At 42.8% G+C, this 20,042-nt stretch overlaps 1 protein-coding gene across 12 annotated transcripts in view; it reads left to right on the top strand.

Moving 5' to 3' along the window:
* The window catches only part of ryr2a (ryanodine receptor 2a (cardiac)), a 332,105-nt gene extending 313,015 nt beyond the window's left edge, over positions 1 to 19,090 (top strand). For 10 of the 12 annotated variants that reach the window (XM_034214890.1, XM_034214888.1, XM_034214889.1 and 7 more), the window contains 9 exons: positions 2,785 to 2,918; positions 5,643 to 5,703; positions 11,293 to 11,439; positions 12,439 to 12,573; positions 15,400 to 15,556; positions 16,281 to 16,345; positions 16,471 to 16,571; positions 17,084 to 17,135; positions 17,932 to 19,090. In XM_034214890.1, the coding sequence (XP_034070781.1) occupies positions 2,785 to 2,918; positions 5,643 to 5,703; positions 11,293 to 11,439; positions 12,439 to 12,573; positions 15,400 to 15,556; positions 16,281 to 16,345; positions 16,471 to 16,571; positions 17,084 to 17,135; positions 17,932 to 18,027 (948 nt within the window). In that variant the 3' untranslated portion in view covers positions 18,028 to 19,090. The remainder of the gene's footprint in view (positions 1 to 2,784; positions 2,919 to 5,642; positions 5,704 to 11,292; positions 11,440 to 12,438; positions 12,574 to 15,399; positions 15,557 to 16,280; positions 16,346 to 16,470; positions 16,572 to 17,083; positions 17,136 to 17,931) is intronic. The other 2 variants (XM_034214895.1, XM_034214891.1) reach the window with 2 other exon arrangements.
* Positions 19,091 to 20,042: the final 952 nt, after the last annotated feature.

Genomic DNA, 20,042 nt, shown 5'->3' with positions numbered 1-20,042 from the left:
CCAATGCTTACTGTTTATTTGATACCAATTTGGTAATGAAATTAATACAAACAACAAGGTTTGGGTTCGTTCTTCAGATGACTGTGACGTTAACGTGTAAGCTCAATAATGAACTCCAGCTCAACCAACCATATTGTAATATCTAAGTAATCATCTTGAAATATGACATTATTATTTGTAATATACACACATCTTATTGTGAGGTTGATTTCCCATACACTACTTCGACATTAGCTTGTCTACATACTTGAGCATAGCCAATTTAAATTCACCTTAGCGATGCATACAGTTCCTACCTACATAATAAAATATCTCTCTAAGTTACAAGGATGACCTTATTTTATCAACCTCAAACAGAAGCCGTTTGTTCTACAGTATTATCCCGCTTAACACTTGTCTATTTCGTTTTAACCTTTATATATACAGTCTATGATTTTAACTTGGAGGCTACGATTAGCATCGTTAGCATCGATGTAGCTACCACTCGCTTACACGCTAACCCAAGCCTTAACATTCATTACGTAGCTGATTAAAATCATTAACACATAAATAAAGTACTCAAATTTCACTTACCGCAAAACCGCATTCATGCACCGTCTGTTTTAACCGCAGAGCGAGTCACAATAGTCCGATATATAAGCATGAAGAACAAACAACCACGGCCGGCTTCAAGTTGTGTTTCCTGGATGAACTGAGCAGGCAGAGTCCCTGTAGCTAGCTTCACGGAGCAGGTAGCAGATAGACAATAAGCTAGCAGCAGCAGTCACTTGACAGAGCCGTCACTCAATGTGACCACGCCCTAATTTATGCAAAAACTTTAAGACCTAATATAAATAAAAGGGTCGTGTTAGAAAACAATTCACTCACAGATCCATAATCATGAAGGTGGAATCTAACTATATTCATAATAATATGTATTGCATCCATGGGTAGAAACTAATGCTATCAAAATTATCACGTTAACAGCGGTAATTAATTTTTTGAATTAATTGCGTTAAAATATTTAACGCATTTAACGCATGTGCAGAATGGCCCACCCCATACATCCCACCAGTGGCAGCGCCAGGGTATGGCTGGGGTAGGCTACACTCATACCAAGAAATGGCTTAGCCCCAACATGAAAAATGATGTTAAAGTAAGCAAAATAAAGGTCACGTAGTGATCGTCTTCTCAATAGAACATCTTTGATAATGTCTTCTGGCCAATCAGAATCAAGATAACGGCGTGGTGTTGTTGCAGGAAGTCCCGACGGAGAATACTTTTGCTGTAGTACAGGGGTGCACATAACTGGTACGCAGGTTATGTGCGTAATCTGAAATGCGTATTGTCACTTGTGTCACAACGCGCATTTGCGTACCGACGTACTTGTGAAGCTATTCCAGAAGGCGATTAGATCACCGGACGACAGAGTCGGTCTCCGAGTGCACAGACAGGGCTGCTGTTAACGTCGGTCTGTACAACGGAATTGTGCCAAAACGACGCCAACCGGCTGCGGAGGGAGACTCCCCCCCCTTCACTGGAGAACTGCGCTAAAACAGCTGATCACAACGTTCACACTCTGTGGTCACGAAGTACTCCCTGTCGACTTTCCTGAAGTACTCCCCCGTTGATAGAAATCAACACGTAATGAATTAACACCCCACGGTTTGATGATTGATAGGTGTGTGGGCTGTCTTTCATTTTGACACGCAGAAAATGTTATATGGATATATCCGCCTTCTTTCATTTATCTTTCCATTCCCACAACAATATACATAAAGAAATGGCATATTTTGGACATAGTTCGAATGGTGATTAATCATGATTAATTAATTTGTAAGCTGTAATTAATCTGATCAAAAAATGTAATCGTTTGACAGCCCTAGTAGAAACATGTTTTTTTATGCTGTAAAGTTGGGCATTTTAACATGGGGGTCTATGGAAATTGCTCCTTTCTGCAGTCAGTCCTTATCGGCCAATATATGAACTGCAGTGTGTGGCACTTCCGTATTGGCGTCCCGGCTCTTCCCCAGAGTTTGCCGCTTGGTTTTTACTAACCGGTATCAGTATGTTGTTACTTCGGCGTCATTTAGAAACGTGTATTACAATTTAATCACGGTAAAATATGTTCATTTTGTTGTAGTTGTAGCTCCCGAGCCAGCGCGTCTTGTTTGAATGATGCGAGTAAACACAGCTGGCAGCCGCGGTGAAACTCGAGCGATTCTCCTGCAGTCATTATCATGTCAACCACAACACAGAGAAATACTGATAGAAATGTGTGTGTAGTTGTTGATACATTGCTGACAGAGGGAACTAGAATACAGATTTAAGAAATATCAGTTTTTGAGCATGTCATAAGCATGTTTTGTCTTGACTATATTACAACTATATTATAATAAAATAATATAGTATTTATATTATTGAATTGATTTTGATTATGATTATTATTATTAGTAGAAGTAGTTTATTTGCATTAATTATATTGTAATCTTTTTGAGGCTAGTATTTGGCAGGAAATGCAGACGTATTCACCTGTAAACGCATACTGAACTACATACATGCACATTTACCATTTACCTCACTGTGTAAAAAAGTAATTGTGTTGATAATAATAATAAACAGGAATTATATTTGAAAGTAGCCTACTTTGTTTCCAAAAAAATGTGGGGAGGGGTGCCTCATCTCACAATGTCGCTTGGGGCCCCAAGTTGGCCAGGGTATATATAATATATGTATATAATCTACTGTATTTGAGATGTGCTTCCACTGGAAAGTGTTTCTTTAATAAGCCCAGCTGCTCCCCAGGTGATGGATAAATATGGAGAGTTCTACGGCCACGACCGCATCAGTGAGCTGCTGGGGATGGACAAGGCTGCTCTGGACTTCAGCGACTCACACAAGAAGAGAAAGCCCCGCAGAGACAGCTCCCTGGCTGCTGTGTGAGTATACTGCGAACATTATATGCAGACACAGACGTGGTTCAGAAACACAGAAATATTAGAAAACAGACCATTAAGGCAAAAAATCTAGTTTGATGGATGCTGTCAAAACTCAACTATATGCAATAAAATGTGTGTGTGTGTGTGTGTGTGTGTGTGTGTGTGTGTGTGTGTGTGTGTGTGTGTGTGTGTGTGTGTGTGTGTGTGTGTGTGTGTGTGTGGTGTGTGTGTGTGTGTGTGTGTGTGTGTGTGTGTGTGTGTGTGTGTGTGTGTGTGTGTGTGTGTGTGTGTGTGTGTGTGTGTGTGTGTGTGTGTGTGTGTGTGTGAATGCCAATGTGATGGTCTTTGTTCAAATAACATGTTTAGATGTCCTGAGCCATTCAGTAGATGACCATTACATGTATGATCTGTATGTGTAATGTGTATTTGTAAAGCGCTTTGAGAGTCTTTGATAAAGCGCTATAATAAATATAAGGATTATTATTATTATTATTATTATTATAAGTCCAGCACTTGTTTCCCTTAAGCCCCTGTCACACTGTCCCGAAATTGACACCCGATGGACACACGAATATGGAATTGTGAATTTCGCACGAAGATGGCCCCGAACCACACACGATAAAGGAAATGTTCAAATTCGGCTGTGATCGTAGCAACATCGGGCCATTCGTGAGGGCATCTAAGCCATCGTATGACCGCCGGTGGAGTTTCTCAGGCTCCGGCAGCAACTTCGTGAGCGGCAACTTCGTAAGGCACTCGTGAGGGCATCTTGTCAAATCGTGTCATCTTCGTGTTATCATCGGTGCATTCGCCCTCACTCTGATCGAGGCGAATGCCCGATGGCACCGATGATAACAAGATGCCCTCACGATGGCCTTACGAAGGGCAAAATTGACACACGAATTCAGCACGAAAATGAACCTTCGCAAGGTCCTTCGGCTATTTTTTGGCATGCCAAAGATTTTGCCACCGCTCACGAAGTTGCTGCCGGAGCCTGAGAAACTCCACCGGCGGTCATACGAAGGCTTAAGATGCCCTCACGAATGGCCCGATGTTGCTACGATCACAGCTGAATTTGAACATTTCCTTTATCGTGTGTCCATCGGGTTGTTTTATTGCACAACAAAATCATGCAAACATATTATGTAAATAACCCAATTTGTGTTCTGTGAAACTAAAAAGGATATAATATATTATTTTGAAGGACAGTTGACAGGAAGTTGTTGTTGTTATGGAAACAACATTACGGAGAAAACGTAATATCTTCTACATATAAAGACGGATAAAGTAAAGAATAAAGTCTGAAGATATCAGTACAGTATCATAGTACTCTAACATAATTGTTTTTGGTACTTTCATTGCAGTTGTATGTCTTAAATGTAATGTAAATGTTGCCTTAGTGTGTGGTTCGGGGCCATCTTCGTGCGAAATTCACAATTCCATATTCGTGTGTCCATCGGGTGTCAATTTCAGGACAGTGTGACAGGGGCTTTACAGTTTACAAGATGTACAGCAGCAATGCAACATAACATAAGCAAAACATCAGTTAAAGTTATAGTACCAACAGTGAAAGTTATCATAATTCAGAATAACTTTTTTGGGTTAATATATAATGTATTATCACTCGACCATAATTATTGATGCATGCATGCTGAATTCTCAAGCCATAAAAGTACATTTGATCATAATGTTGTAATAGTAATCTCAATCTGCAAAGTAACTTGGCATGTTTGAGAACAAATGTAGTGGAGAAAAAACTTTGGCTTGTACTTAAGTGTAAGTATGAATCAATGTTCATTTATATAGCCCAATATCACAAATGTTACATATGTCTCAGTGGACTTCACAGTTTGTACAGAATATCAGTATGACAATACGACACCCTCTGTCCTTAGACCCTCTGTCCTTAGACCCTCACATCGTACAAGGATAAACTTCCAGAGAAAACCCACAGTTTAAAGGGGAGAATGGTAGAAACCTCAGGGAGAGCAACAGAGGAGGGATCCCTCTCCCAGGACGGACAGACGTGCAATAGATGCCGTGTGTAAATTGAAAAGATAAAACGTTTGCAACATAGGTAGTCCAAATGTTTGGAAATGCATGTGTGTATAATAAGAAGATGAATCCACGAGGATGTCAACAATCCTGTGGAAGCCATCAGGGAAGCAGTATGGTGAGAGTCAGGCAGGACCGCAGAGACAGGTTCAGCCACGACTCGAAGTCCAGGACTCAGATCAGCACTCAGGACCCAGGACTCAGGATAATCCATGACTCCGGATCCCGGCGTATATAGACACCAAAAAAAAAGACATTTGGGGAAGCTGGGTTAATCGGAACATGAGAGTACACAGGTATAGGCAGAGAGAAGGAAGAAGTAAGATGTCCCCCGACAAACTAAGCCTATATCAGCAAAACTAGGGGCTGAATCTAATCAGCCCTAACTATAAGCTTTATCAAAAAGGAAGGTCTTAAGCGCACTCTTAAAAACGGATAGGGTGTCTGCCGCCCGAACACAAACTGGAAGCTGATTCCACAAATGTGGAGCTTGATAAGAAAAGGCTCTGGCTCCCATTGTACTTTTAGAGACTCTAGGAACAACCAACAACCCTGCATTCTTGGAACGCAATGCCCTAGTAGGACAGTAGGGTATAATGAGTTCTTTAAGGTAAGATGGCGCCTGTCAATCAGTAATAAATGGTATCACATTTCTTCTCCTCTGTTCAGGCTGAACTCCATTGATGTCAAGTACCAGATCTGGAAGCTGGGGGTTGTATTCACAGACAATGTAAGTATGTTGAGGCCTAAAATCATTTAGCAGCCCAATCTGGCTCCGTCATTTGGATGCACTGCTCAATTTCCCCCTCACAAATAACAGGGTCTACGTTTCTCAGAAAACTGATTGAAATTAAGCACACTAATACTACATTGCACTACATTTCTTTCCACATAACTCCATAATAATAATTTGTTCCATTGAGTTGAATAAGGTTGCAGCTGTCACTGATGTGGTTTACAGATAGGTTAAATATGTTGAAATTGTATACATTTTGTATTTATTGTCGCGGCATGGACAGCAGCAAATAGTGAAGAAAACTATTGAGACTATTATTCTGTATTATTTAAAAACAATTGTTTTGAACATCTTCTACACTGAACAAAAATATAAATGCAACACTTTTGTTTTTGCTCCCATTTTTCATGAGATGAACTCAAAGATCTAAAACATTTTCTATATACACAAAATAACCATTTCTCTCAAATATTGTTCACAAATCTGAAAAAATCTGTGATAGTGAGCACTTCTCCTTTGCCGAGATAATCCATCCCACCTCACAGGTGTGGCATATCAAGATGCTGATTAGACAGCATGATTATTGCACAGGTGTGCCTTAGGCTGGCCACAATAAAAGGCCACTCTGAAACATGCAGTTTTGCTTTATTGGGGGGGTCTGGGGGCTTCCGAAAACCAGTCAGTATCTGGTGTGACCACCATTTGCCTCACGCAGTGCAACACATCTCCTTCGCATAGAGTTGATCAGGTTGTTGATTGTGGCCTGTGGAATGTTGGTCCACTCCTCTTCAATGGCTGTGCCAAGTTGCTGGATATTGGCAGGAACTGGAACACGCTGTCGTATACGCCGATCCAGAGCATCCCAAACATGCTCAATGGGTGACATGTCCGGTGAGTATTAGGGCTGTAGCGATACACTAATCTCACGATACGATACACGATATTCAGCCAACGATACGATACAATTCGATACACTTACATCATTTTCTGAAAGATTTGAAAGGGACAGTGTGATTTTGGTGACATCTTGTGAGTGTTCCATTGACTTGGATTGAATTAATTCAACTGAAAACTGAAAGCATCAATTATACAATATATGGCTCTGACAAGACAGAGTCTACAGCTTGCAAATGCTGGACAAAATGAATCAAAAGATGTGGTGAGAAAATTAGTTTCATTTATTGAAACAGTGCAAACTGTAGCTTACAAGCCTTTGAAACGTAAGTACATAAAGTGCAGTATCACAATGGACAATTAAAAGGTGCAGCAGGTGGCCTGTTCTGAACAGATTCTTTTACATCATTTTTAGCTTAACACAGAATATGAGGTAGCCAATAATTCAAGTCACTAAGAACAACATTTAATGTAAAATGTACCTGCCAATAATTCAAGTCCAAAGGAGTAACATTTAAGCCAAAAACACTAAACAGAAAGGCTCCTCTCTACATAACTGCATCTACATTCACTTCAGATTTTTGTTCAGGAATATAATCTGATCAACGTGGTCTGGGAGAAGTGCACTTCTCTGAGCAGTGACGATATCTCCGGCGGGAGAGAAGACCCTCTCCGAGGAGACACTAGTGCCAGGGATGCACAGGTACCTTTTAGCAAGGTGTGACAAGAGTGGATACTCATACTGGTGCTCCTTCCACCAGACCAGTCCAACTTCCAAGAGATCTGCCTCCTTGTAGCGGGTCATCTGCTCCTTGGCCTGGTTCTCTTGGGTATTTGTCTTGGGTTGTGCTCCACCACCGTATCGTTCACCACCAAGAAGGGCAGCCAGTGGACAAGCCGGCTTTGGATTCCTGGGTGGAGGATGCTGACCTTCAAATAAATAAACAATAAAAACAAAAACACATTATTTATAGTTAATCACATTCCATAATTCCTACTCAGAGGTTCAGACAACACAGTGTGCTTCACTGGATAACAATGGGTGATACTGACCTTGACTGCTCTCTCCTTCCTTGAATCACACACTATCATCTACAGTCTCTTCTTCGGATGCCATCCCCTCATCATCAGCGCTACCATTACATTTTCCTGTGCCCTCTTCGACCACACTCCAAAGTGACAACTAAATGAAATAGGTCAACATGAAATGAAATTCATGAGCTTTCACTGTAATAAATCTTTTAATTAGTGTATTTAAAATCTATGCCTTTAAAACTGTTAACATTATAGTATTTATGCTTTTTAAACAATTTAATATTTATGCATTTTAAACGGTTAACGTTGTAGGATTTATGCTTTTTAAACAATTTAATATTTATGCATTTTAAACAGTTAATGTTGTAGGATTTGCCTTTTAAACTTTGAACAATGTATTATTTAGGCCTATGCTTACTCTCACCAGGAGATGTTACATAGGATACAAGGCCAAGGGTTAAACCTAGCAGTACCATCATTGCCTTACCTCTGATGGCATTGGCTGATCCTGAGCCTCTGCAATCAGTCCATCATAAACTTCCTGTCTTTGGTTCTCAGTCAGGAAGGGAAGACTTTTGAATCTTGGATCCATTGCTGAACATGCATGGAGAGTTGCCTTGAGGTCGATGTACCTCTTCTGAAGATCCACAGACATGGCAGCCTTCATCTCTTTTATGACTGCAGATTCACCTTCGATCGGTTTCAGTCCATTGATCAGTGTGTCCTGGAGGGGTGCGATGACTGACAGCGTGGGGTCTTCTCCTTGGACACGTACTGTGTAGCCTCCTTCATGGGCTTCAGCGCGCTGACTACTTCTTCAGCTGTTGTCACGTCTGACTCAGTCAGTGTGCACAGATCCTTCTCGGTCTTCCTCACCTCACTCGAGAGCAGGGCTGCACAGATGGCCGGTTGTTGCTCAAGGAATCTTTCCAGCATGTCGTGTGCACTGTTCCACCTGTAGTTAAATACAAGTAAGAAACTTTATTTATAGATTTATTTAAATTTATTTATTAATGACAAAATAAATTAGTAATAAAAACAAAATAAACAATTGAAAAGTAACTACGCACAAACCTTGTAACCACGTCCGTCATCAGCTTGTGCTCTGGTAGTTGTAGAAGCCTCTGTTTCTCTTTCAGCATGTGGTTGGCTGTGGTGCTTCGTCTGAAGAAGTTCACAATGCGTCTCACTCTTCCCAACAGGCGTGCGACTGCTGTGATTTTGAGGGCACGTTGTGCAGCCAGATTTAGGGTGTGTGCGTAGCGTTTGACGTGAAGTGTGAACGCTGCCTCCTCAGCTCCTATTGTCATATTTGACGCGTTGTCAGTGACAATTACTGGATCCTTTTCTGTGATTTCCCACTCAGCGAGGGCCTTTCTTAGATGTTCTGCCAGGTTGTGTCCGGCGTGGCTCTCGGGCATGTCCCTGGTTTGTAATACATACGTAACAAGCTCCCATTCCTCGTTAATAAAGTGTGCCGTGATGGTGACATATGCTTCAGTTGTTCGCGAGGTCCACCCGTCACACATCAGGGCAACTCTCTCCGCTTTGCCCAGGGAGGCTTTGACGTGTGCCTTTGTCTGAGCATACAGCCTGGGAACGCAAACCTTGGTGAGGTGTTGGCGGGTTGGAACAGGATAGCGGGGCTCCATCGCGTTCACCATGCGCCGAAAGCCTATGTTTTCCACCACGGAATAAGGTCTCAAATCCTGACAAATAAAGTAGGCAATGGACTCTGTAATCTTCTGCGACCTTGGTGAAGTAGATGGGAACTTGTGGTAACAACCGCCATCGCTGTCCAGCACGGTTTGTTTTGGGTCACGCCGCGGCCGCAGCTTCTTGAGTTCCTCAGTTAGCATTACCTTGTCCGGGTGGTGACGTTGTAGGTGGGTTCGTAGGTTAGTGGTATTTCCAGAGTATTTCACGTTTGTGTGACACAGCTTGCAAACCGCCATAGTTTTATCTAAATTGTCGCTTTCCTTCTTCTTTTTAAAGCCGAAGTGCTCCCACACATCTGCTTTTAAGCACGAAGGTGCTGGGTTAATGTTTGCCGCCATTCTCCTGAACTACTTCGCACTCACTGCGAGAAGAAGACACCGGCGTCTGTGTATCTAGAAATGCTCTACAGCGACACTAGCGGCTCGGCTGGCTGACGTAATCACTCTTCATGCAAAGCGAACGGGGGGAATGGGCAGCGAGCAGAGTGCCAGGCGGAAGACGGGGGATTTGAATGGGACTTAATGTATCGATACCCGCGGCTGAAATATCGATACTTTCTCGGGAAACAAAATATCGATATATATCGCAGGATCGATTAAATTGCACAGCCCTAGTGAGTATGCTGGCCATGCAATAACTGGGATGTTTTCAGCCTCCAGGAATTGTGTACAGATCCTTGCAACATGGGGCCGTGCATTATCATGCTGCAACATGAGGTGATGGTCGTGGATGAATGGCACAACAATGGGCCTCAGGATCTCGTCACGGTATCTCTGTGCATTCACAATGCCATCAATAAAATGCACCTGTGTTCGTCGTCCATAACATACGCCTGCCCATACCATAACCCCACCACCACCATGGGCCACTCGATTCACAACATTGACATCAGAAAACCGCTCACCCACACGACGCCACACACGCTGTCTGCCATCTGCCCTGAACAGTGAAAACCGGGATTCATCCGTGAAGAGAACACCTCTCCAACGTGCCAGACGCCATCGCATGTGAGCATTTGCCCACTCAAGTCGGTTACGACGACGAACCGGAGTCAGGTCGAGACCCCGATGAGGACGACGAGCATGCAGATGAGCTTCCCTGAGACGGTTTCTGACAGTTTGTGCAGAAATTCTTTGGTTATGCAAACCGATTGTTGCAGCAGCTGTCCGAGTGGCTGGTCTCAGACGATCTTGGAGGTGAACATGCTGGATGTGGAGGTCCTGGGCTGGTGTGGTTACACGTGGTCTGCGGTTATGAGGCCGGTTGGATGTACTGCCAAATTCTCTGAAACGCCTTTGGAGACGGCTTATGGCAGAGAAATGAACATTCAATTAACGGGCAACAGCTCTGGTGGACATTCCTGCTGTCAGCATGCCAATTGCACGCTCCATCAAAACTTGCGCCATCTGTGGCATTGTGCTGTGTGATAAAACTGAACATTTTAGAGTGGCCTTTTATTGTGGCCAGCCTAAGGCACACCTGTGCAATAATCATGCTGTCTAATCAGCATCTTGATATGCCACACCTGTGAGGTGGGATGGATTATCTCGGCAAAGGAGAAGTGCTCACTATCACAGATTTGTTCAGATTTGTGAACAATATTTGAGAGAAATGGTTATTTTGTGTCTTTAGAAAATGTTTTAGATCTTTGAGTTCATCTCATGAAAAATGGGAGCAAAAACAAAAGTGTTGCATTTATATTTTTGTTCAGTGTAGAAAAAAATGTCGAGACATTAATATTCATGCATATATTCATATGCATCAATCAGGGCTTGTTTTCTGCTTTATTGTCCCACTGTTGTCTCAGATAGAATAAGTTCTGGTCCAGTTTATAACTTATTCTGAGATCATTAACAGTCGTTTCATATCACATTTTTATGAACGGATTCAGTCACACATTGAGCATTGCATGACCTTCCCTGTGTCTCCCTGCAGTCCTTCCTGTATCTGGCCTGGTATATGACCATGTCCATCCTGGGTCACTATAACAACTTCTTCTTCGCTGCCCATCTGCTCGACATCGCCATGGGCTTCAAGACGCTACGCACCATCCTGTCTTCAGTTACACATAATGGAAAACAGGTAAACCAATCCCTACTCAGCTGCAGTGTAGTATTAGTAAATAAGAGTACTGCACACATGTTCCTGCATGTACTCACCTGCAACATCTGTAAGTAATACATACTGAAGTAGAAATAGTCAGCCCTCGTCTATTTTTCTACAGTCTAGAAACATAACAGAAAACGTTTTGAAAGTACTCTCTCTACTGCATGTAAATGGTCTGCAAAGGCTAAAATCCCTGTGTTCCCTCCAGAGGGAGATTCTCTCCCACACTTCCATTCGACTCCTTTGTTTACTTCCATAACATAGTGACATCACTGCATAACACTCATGCTTCTATTGGCCACATTGTACGCTAAGGGGCTGTACAACTCTAAGAGGTTGACCAATCACAACAAATACACCCAGATAACCAATCAGAGCAGACTGGGCTCTGGTTTCAGACAGAGGGGGAAAAGATAAATGAACCTGAAACTATTTTAAGGCTTCATATTAAACAACATTATATGCTGATGACAAACATATTCACTTCAAATATGTACAGTGTGATATTGCAGCTTACTTGTGAAGCTGGTCAAAACCTGCCCTAGTAGTTAAATTAAGAATTCAACTAAAATGTGTATAAAATTAACTTGGATTTGTAAAATTAAATTATGATATAATTATAAAATCTTATAATGTTTCTGCAGTACTTACAGGCATATGCAGTCCAAACTTACCCAGGCAAAGTAGAGTGATGAAGTGTCTGTTTGTTACAGCCACCATGCAGCTAGAGAGAGGTTTTTGTTCTAAAATTATACACAGGATTATTTTTATACTTCCCTAAATGACACCAACACAGAAAAAATCAATTCCATGTCCTGATAGACAGATCAACCATGATATACACCATCTCGTACATATTTCCTGAAGGCCATCTCACACTCATTTTAGTACACAGAAATGAGTGATATATTTGGCCTGGAGATAACAATGTGGTGTTGTTATGCATCAGAGCCTGACTCCTCTCCTGTCCTGCAGCTGGTGTTAACAGTGGGGCTGTTGGCAGTGGTGGTGTACCTCTACACAGTAGTGGCCTTCAACTTCTTCCGGAAGTTCTACAACAAGAGTGAAGATGGAGAACTGCCAGACATGAAGTGTGACGACATGTTGACAGTAAGTATGAGACGGGTGCAGCTTTTAGATGCTGCAGTGCAGTGTTACTTCCTGGAAGGCAAACACAGCTGACCTGGTTAGTGGCTCAAAGCAGCATCTGAGCATAAAGGTACAATGTGTTGTCAAAGTTAACCCCAAGCAGACCTTTGAGCAATACAACACAGGAATAATGTCACAAGTCATAAAATAACGAAAAAAGTGTTGCAGAGTTGTCTCAAGTGCCCACATGGTTACCAATATTGGAGGTAAAAAAAGGCCTCCACATGTTATATATATTGAACACGTTGTTTTTTTTACAACACCCTGCTTAGTCCAAAAGGTTATTTTTGGGGGAAATGTTCAATGAGAAATGTTCAAATAAAATGATATTGATAAAATGTCACTAAGCATTCATCACATGTGATTTATTCATGAACTTTCAGGGATTTAAAATCTGGCTTTAATTGATTTGATTGTCCTGGGGAAAGGAACGTATACCTGGGAGAGTGAGTACTAAGAATAAGGTTAACTCACATTTAATGGAGGATCTTGAAATGGATGAATCGTGAGTTGATTTACAGTATGCTGTGTTTCACAGAGTATCAGTTAAATGTAAGTTGCACTGTGCCAGATGTGAAGGACTGATACTGCAAGCTGCTACAGGTACATGTTGTACACCCCTCCCCCCCACTCCCATTGCTCCCTGGGCGATGTGCAATAGCTGCCCACTGCTCCTAGTACTAGACTCCTGGTGCTAGGATGGGTTAAAAGCAGAGAACACATGTCACTGTGTGCTGTGTGCTCTGCATGTGTGACCATTACAGAGGGCTTCATCCCTCCCATTCTATGCTGAGGACTTCTCAAGCAAATGATCTGAACTAAAACCTGCACACCCCTCCTTCTCTGCTCCTCAGTCTCTTTTTCTCTGGGCAGTGGCTCACTGCTGTTCTGGTGCTAATATCAGTAAAGCCTGTCTCATTGAAAGCGTCCTGAGAAGCCTGTCAGTAAAGAGGGTCCAGCTCCATTTATGGAGAGAGAGTCATGGGTCAGAGCTTTGATTCTGACAGTGTTCCCCCCCAGACTCTGCGTGCGGTGCAGCTGAGCTGCTGTAAGATTAAATGCTCTTTTTTGTCGGTTCCAAGCATCTGTAGCGTGACATTAGTGAACCCAACCACATATCGTTTAATGACTCGAAGAATCTGGAACATATCAAGATGGAGTGGATAACCTGCTCTCTAAGGTTACAAAAGAAGATATTTGATAGAGAAAGAGACTCAACTTAATCGATTTGACCTAATTTGGTTTTACCATTGAACTAATATAGATCAATGATTGAAGTTGATTGGACAAGAATTCACTGAACTCCATTTCCATTTGCGGTCTAGAAAAGTGATAATGAAGTTCACTTCATGCTGCAGGCCATGGTGGAGTGACAGTAGGGGAAGAATTAGACAATATGACAACAACAACAACAACCTTCCCTTCAGGATGTCTTCTGTCAACCAACATGATAATAATGCATCTATCACCAAGGGCCATTCAAATATGACTTTTCAAAGACACGTTGATCTGAGTCAAGGGATACATTGAGCCATCTGGGGGTCAATTGACCAATTGAAGTTTAAACCTGAGTTGTGTGGTACAGGAATGTTGTTTCTGTCTGTAATTCAAAGCCAGTTCACAGCATTTCTTTGGAGTAAGGCCATGGAAGTGGAACGTGTCAGCAGTTTTTTGATCTGGTCTGAAGCCCCTTCTCTCTCCTGTGTGAAGACCCTCTTTCCTCTGCTGTTCCTCTGTACCTCCTGTTTTCACTTCCTTTCCTCCTTCCTTTTTATGTCTCTACGCAGGGTTGACCTGTCAATATTTCTGTCTTTTGCTCTGCATGCATGGAGACATGTCACAGTAAAGACACAATAGTAATATGAACCTGAAGATGAACATAATATGGCATCTTTAAGCTTTCAAGCTTAGGTGGAGTCTGTACTATGTGCCTTTAATGCGTAGTAAACATTTGTAATATAAATCAAATATGTAGGAGCACATTCAGTGATGGAGGAAGAAACAGGTGGAGACAGAATAAATGTGATGAGGCTGTACCAACCATCTGAAAGAAACACTATATAAGGGCTCTATGGTGTGTGTGTGTTCTGAGGGTGGGGGGGGGGGGCCTTCTGTCGCCCGGACATTTCTGGACACACACACTCTAATCCCTTATAGTCAGTCACCCATAGCATTCCATAGAGCGCTTCTGTTTCCTATTAAGGGGCTGCGGGGTGGGGGGGGGGGCGGCTCTACCGGGTCTACAGTATGGTGACAGGGGCTTAGTGGGATGGAGTGAAGATGATGAAGGGCCACGGCCCCCGGGCAGCCCCCCTGAGTGTGAATAAATCCCTTACAATAACACATTGAGCAGGATGAGAGGATCTGAGATGATCTCTTAATCACAGCAGTCTGTTTAACCTAAGCCTGTCTCTGCCCAGTTTACCATTAACACACACTCATTCTCTTTTTGTTCTATTATGATTGAGTGATAATGGGACACAAACCATTAGTTTTAGCCTTGTGACATTCTGAGCTACTCCACAATAAATACTGGATGTTAAAAGGCTAGCTGCGCAAAGCTACTGACTATTAGAGATATTATTCATATTATTTTTTACTGAAACTAAATGAAAAATAATCAGTGGGTTATTTAATATTTAATAGTTCCATCCAGACCTGCAAATAATATTTATATGTGTTTTAATATTACTGTAATTAAGTGAGAAATAACAAATAGGGGTGCAGATTTGAATGCAATATGTCATTGTAAAGCTCCTGTTTCCCTGTGTGTCTCGCCTCTTGCAGTGCTACATGTTCCACATGTATGTAGGCGTGAGAGCAGGGGGTGGCATCGGAGACCAGATTGAGGACCCAGCAGGAGACGAGTATGAGATCTATCGCATCATCTTTGACATCACCTTCTTCTTCTTCGTCATCGTCATCCTGCTGGCCATCATCCAGGGTGAGAGATGCAACACACACACACACACACACACACACACACACACACACACACACACACACACACACACACACACACACACACACACACACACACACACACACACCACCCACACACACATACACACACACACACACACACACACACCACACACACACACACACACACACACACACACACACACACACACACACCACCCACACACACATACACACACACACACACACACCACACACACACACACACACACACACACACACATACACACACACAACACACATATAGATTTCTTATAGTAATCAGAAAGAGATCAAAACCAGAACATAAAAAGGGCAACACATTTCTTATTTCTTTGGTCATTTAACTATAATTAAATCACTAACTTTAAAACATATATAATTAATTGTAATCATTATTTTGGGGCAAACCAGTGTATTGTTGCCAATATTTAGAAAACAATATTTTTTACAAGCATTTAAAAAAGAAAAAATGACAGATGACAGCCTGACATCACGCTCCCTGCATATTCAATGTATTTCCAATACATCCAAAATGTATAGTCTTGTTTTGTAGAGGTTGACAAATGACATATTATACGAAAATCTGCGAGCATGACTTTTCAGTATACATATCCAATAATAAAACAGAACTAGTCCATTGAACAAAACAAAGGGTGGTTGTCCAGGTAATTAACGTGTACACGGTCTTTGTTCTGATCCTCTAGGGTTGATCATCGATGCTTTTGGTGAGCTGAGGGACCAGCAGGAACAAGTGAAAGAAGACATGGAGGTGAAAAGACACACTTACTTACTCTTTACATTTGAAATCAGTGCACTATAAAGGAGGTCACAACTAAAGAGTGGCATGTAAACGTTTTTATTAATGATAATCACCTAACAATGTTTCTCTTCCAGACCAAATGTTTTATCTGTGGGATAGGTAATGACTACTTTGACACAGTGCCACATGGCTTTGAAACGCACACGCTACAGGAGCACAACCTAGCCAACTACCTGTGAGTACATCTGGACTGTGTGTGTGTGTGTGTGTGTGTGTGTGTGTGTGTGTGTGTGTGTGTGTGTGTGTGTGTGTGTGTGTGTGTGTGTGTGTGTGTGTGTGTGTGTGTGTGTGTGTGTGTGTGTGTGTACCTATAACATCATTATAACTGCCTTATGGATCACCCCTGATTGGAAGACTAAACAAATGCTGGGTTTCCATTGGTCCCTGCTTCAATTGTATTTAACATTTTAAAGTGATGACACATACATGCCCAGCCTCTGTCCACTTACTACCTTATCTTCCCCACATGTTAGATTTTTGGATCCTATGTTTGTTGTGTGTTTTTGCATGTGAGGAATAATATTGTCAGTGAATATGTTTTTCTAATGTGTGTGTATGTGTGTGTGTGTGTGTGTGTGTGTGTGTGTGTGTGTGTGTGTGTGTGTGTGTGTGGTGTGTGTGTGTGTGTGTGTGTGTGTGCGCGTGTGTGCGTGTGTGTGTGTGTGTGTGTGTGTGTGTGTGTTTCAGATTCTTTGTGATGTATCTCATCAACAAAGATGAAACAGAGCACACTGGCCAGGTAAAGCAGCTTCTTCTCCACTGCTCTCAGTGAACACACATGACTGTGATGTGGTTAGTAAAGCTCAGCTCCAAACTGAACTACGCTGATATGGATCAGTGTTGCCATGTGGTACACACAAAACATGTTCCACAGTTAGCTTGAAGCATACTGAGGACCTTTAATGGCTCAGTGTTTGAAGCTCACTCTGCTTTACTAACCTCAGCAGCTGACATTATGTATAATGGTACTCTTTCCCAGGGGTGGAAAGTAACTAAAGTCATTTACTCAAGTATTGTACTTAAGTCAAATACAAATAGGTCAAAAGAGTATTTATGTTTAATGCTACTTTATACTTCTACTCCACTACACATAGTTACTAGTTACTTTGTACAAATAAAAACACATTATATGAGACATGATATACTGATGGTATAATGCAGTACTGTGCTACTGATCTGCGCTGGTCCACTGGACCAACTACAGCACTAAAATGCCCTTATGTATAAAAACAGGGAAATAAGAAAAACAATATAATAATTAGAAAAAATCCATTCTGCAAAATTAGTGTTTTTAATTGTAATACTTTAGTTACATGTATCTGTTAATACTATATTCATTCTGAAATAGGTCATTCTATTTGTACTTTAAGTACATTTTGATGCTCTGTACATTTACTTAAGTAACATTCTGAAATAAGGACTTAGTACTTATACTATTTAAGACCATAGTATTTGTACTTTAACTCAAGTTAAGTATCGGAGTACTTCTTCCAACACTGTTCTTTCTGACCTCCTCCCATGTGTGTGTCCTGAAGGAGTCTTACGTATGGAAGATGTACCAGGAGCGCTGCTGGGAGTTTTTCCCTGCTGGAGACTGTTTCCGGAAGCAGTACGAGGATCAGCTGAACTGACCTGCTGCTCAGACTCTTCCTTCAGACTGTAACCTCTGAAGGCCCTCGCCTCCTCAAACCTTTCTTACTACGGAGCCCCTGTTCTACTGACGAAGGGTTCTACTCTGACATTCTGATAGGACCTACTCTACAGGACCCCCACCCCCCCAAGCCTTTCTCACAGCTCTTCCTCATCCAGACACTCAACTCGCCATCTCTGCCCCAACACCCAGCACACTTTTTTTGGAATGCTTTGAACTCTGACGTTGTACATAGAAAATATCAGAGTATATGCTGTACAGAATGTGACTGGTGGCACGTCAAGGATTATGGCTTCATCTTGTTCTACATTCACAGTGTCAAGCAAAAAATACTAAGGAATAAGGAGCACGGGTAAAAGGAAGGACCAAGGGACAGAGGAGAGTGGGGGACGATTGTTCCTGAAGGACAATTATTGACACACAGAGAGCAGGCATTAGTATGATGAAGTTTATCACTAATGTGTACAATGCACGTTGCATGTAGGGACAGCGGGTGGACGTTAAAAAAGGAACACCTGTACAACCCTGCTGTAATCCAACACAACAGCTCTGCAATAATCACACCTTTGAGGAGAGTGTGTGTCCGCCTTAGTCTTAGAGGTGAGTGCTTTGAGTCAACTCTGAAGTGTTTCTAGTTTGTGCTACATGTCAGGTAGGGAGAATAAGGTCTGGAATCCAAACACCATCAAACTCAAAGTCAAAGTCTCCACAATGACTGCACAGTGGAATCTACACCTCCGCCAGCACCCCCGCACATCCTGGTCCTCCTCACACATAGGGCCACTGTACTGGATTTAAGTAAAGTAAAGAAGCGCCCCTCCACTCAGTGTTTACATCGCAAGCTACGTAATCAACAGTCCATTTGTCCAGTGGAGCTGAAACTCAGCAGCAAGTCACAACCCTCCTCAGCAGCAAGTCACAACCCTCCTCAGCAGCAAGTCACAACCCTCCTCAGCAGCAAGTCACAACCCTCCTCAGCAGCAAGTCACAACCCTCCTCAGCAGCAAGTCACAACCCTCCTCAGCAGCAAGTCACAACCCTCCTCAGCAGCAAGTTACAACCCTCCTCAGCAGCAAGTCACAACCCTCCTCAGCAGCAAGTCACAACCCTCCTCAGCAGCAAGTTACAAACCCTCCTCAGCAGCAAGTCACAACCCTCCTCAGCAGCAAGTCACAACCCTCCTCAGCAGCAAGTCACAACCCTCCTCAGCAGCAAGTCACAACCCTCCTCAGCAGCAAGTCACAACCCTCCTCAGCAGCAAGTACAACCCTCCTCAGCAGCAAGTTACAACCCTCCTCAGCAGCAAGTCACAACCCTCCTCAGCAGTAAGTCACAACCCTCCTCAGCAGCAAGTCACAACCCTCCTCAGCAGCAAGTTACAACCCTCCTCAGCAGCAAGTCACAACCCTCCTCAGCAGCAAGTTACAACCCTCCTCAGCAGCAAGTCACAACCCTCCTCAGCAGAAAGTTACAACCCTCCTCAGCAGCAAGTCACAACCCTCCTCAGCAGAAAGTTACAACCCTCCTCAGCAGCAAGTCACAACCCTCCTCAGCAGCAAGTTACAACCCTCCTCAGCAGCAAGTCACAACCCTCCTCAGCAGGCAAGTCACAACCCTCCTCAGCAGCAAGTCACAACCCTCCTCAGCAGAAAGTCACAACCCTCGTCAGCAGCAAGTTACAACCCTCCTCAGCAGCAAGTCACAACCCTCCTCAGCAGCAAGTTACAACCCTCCTCAGCAGCAAGTCACAACCCTCCTCAGCAGCAAGTCACAACCCTCCTCAGCAGCAAGTCACAACCTTCCTCAGCAGCAAGTCACAACCCTCCTCAGCAGCAAGTTACAACCCTCCTCAGCAGCAAGTTACAACCCTCCTCAGCAGCAAGTCACAACCCTCCTCAGCAGCAAGTCACAACCCTCCTCAGTAGCAAGTTACAACCCTCCTCAGCAGCAAGTCACAACCCTCCTCAGCAGCAAGTCACAACCCTCCTCAGCAGC

The sequence above is a fragment of the Gymnodraco acuticeps genome, unplaced genomic scaffold (genome assembly GCF_902827175.1).
Source record: "Gymnodraco acuticeps unplaced genomic scaffold, fGymAcu1.1, whole genome shotgun sequence".
Taxonomy (NCBI): Eukaryota; Metazoa; Chordata; class Actinopteri; order Perciformes; family Bathydraconidae; genus Gymnodraco; species Gymnodraco acuticeps.
Note: the sequence above shows the minus strand (reverse complement) of the source record. Positions and strands in the feature narration are given on the sequence as shown.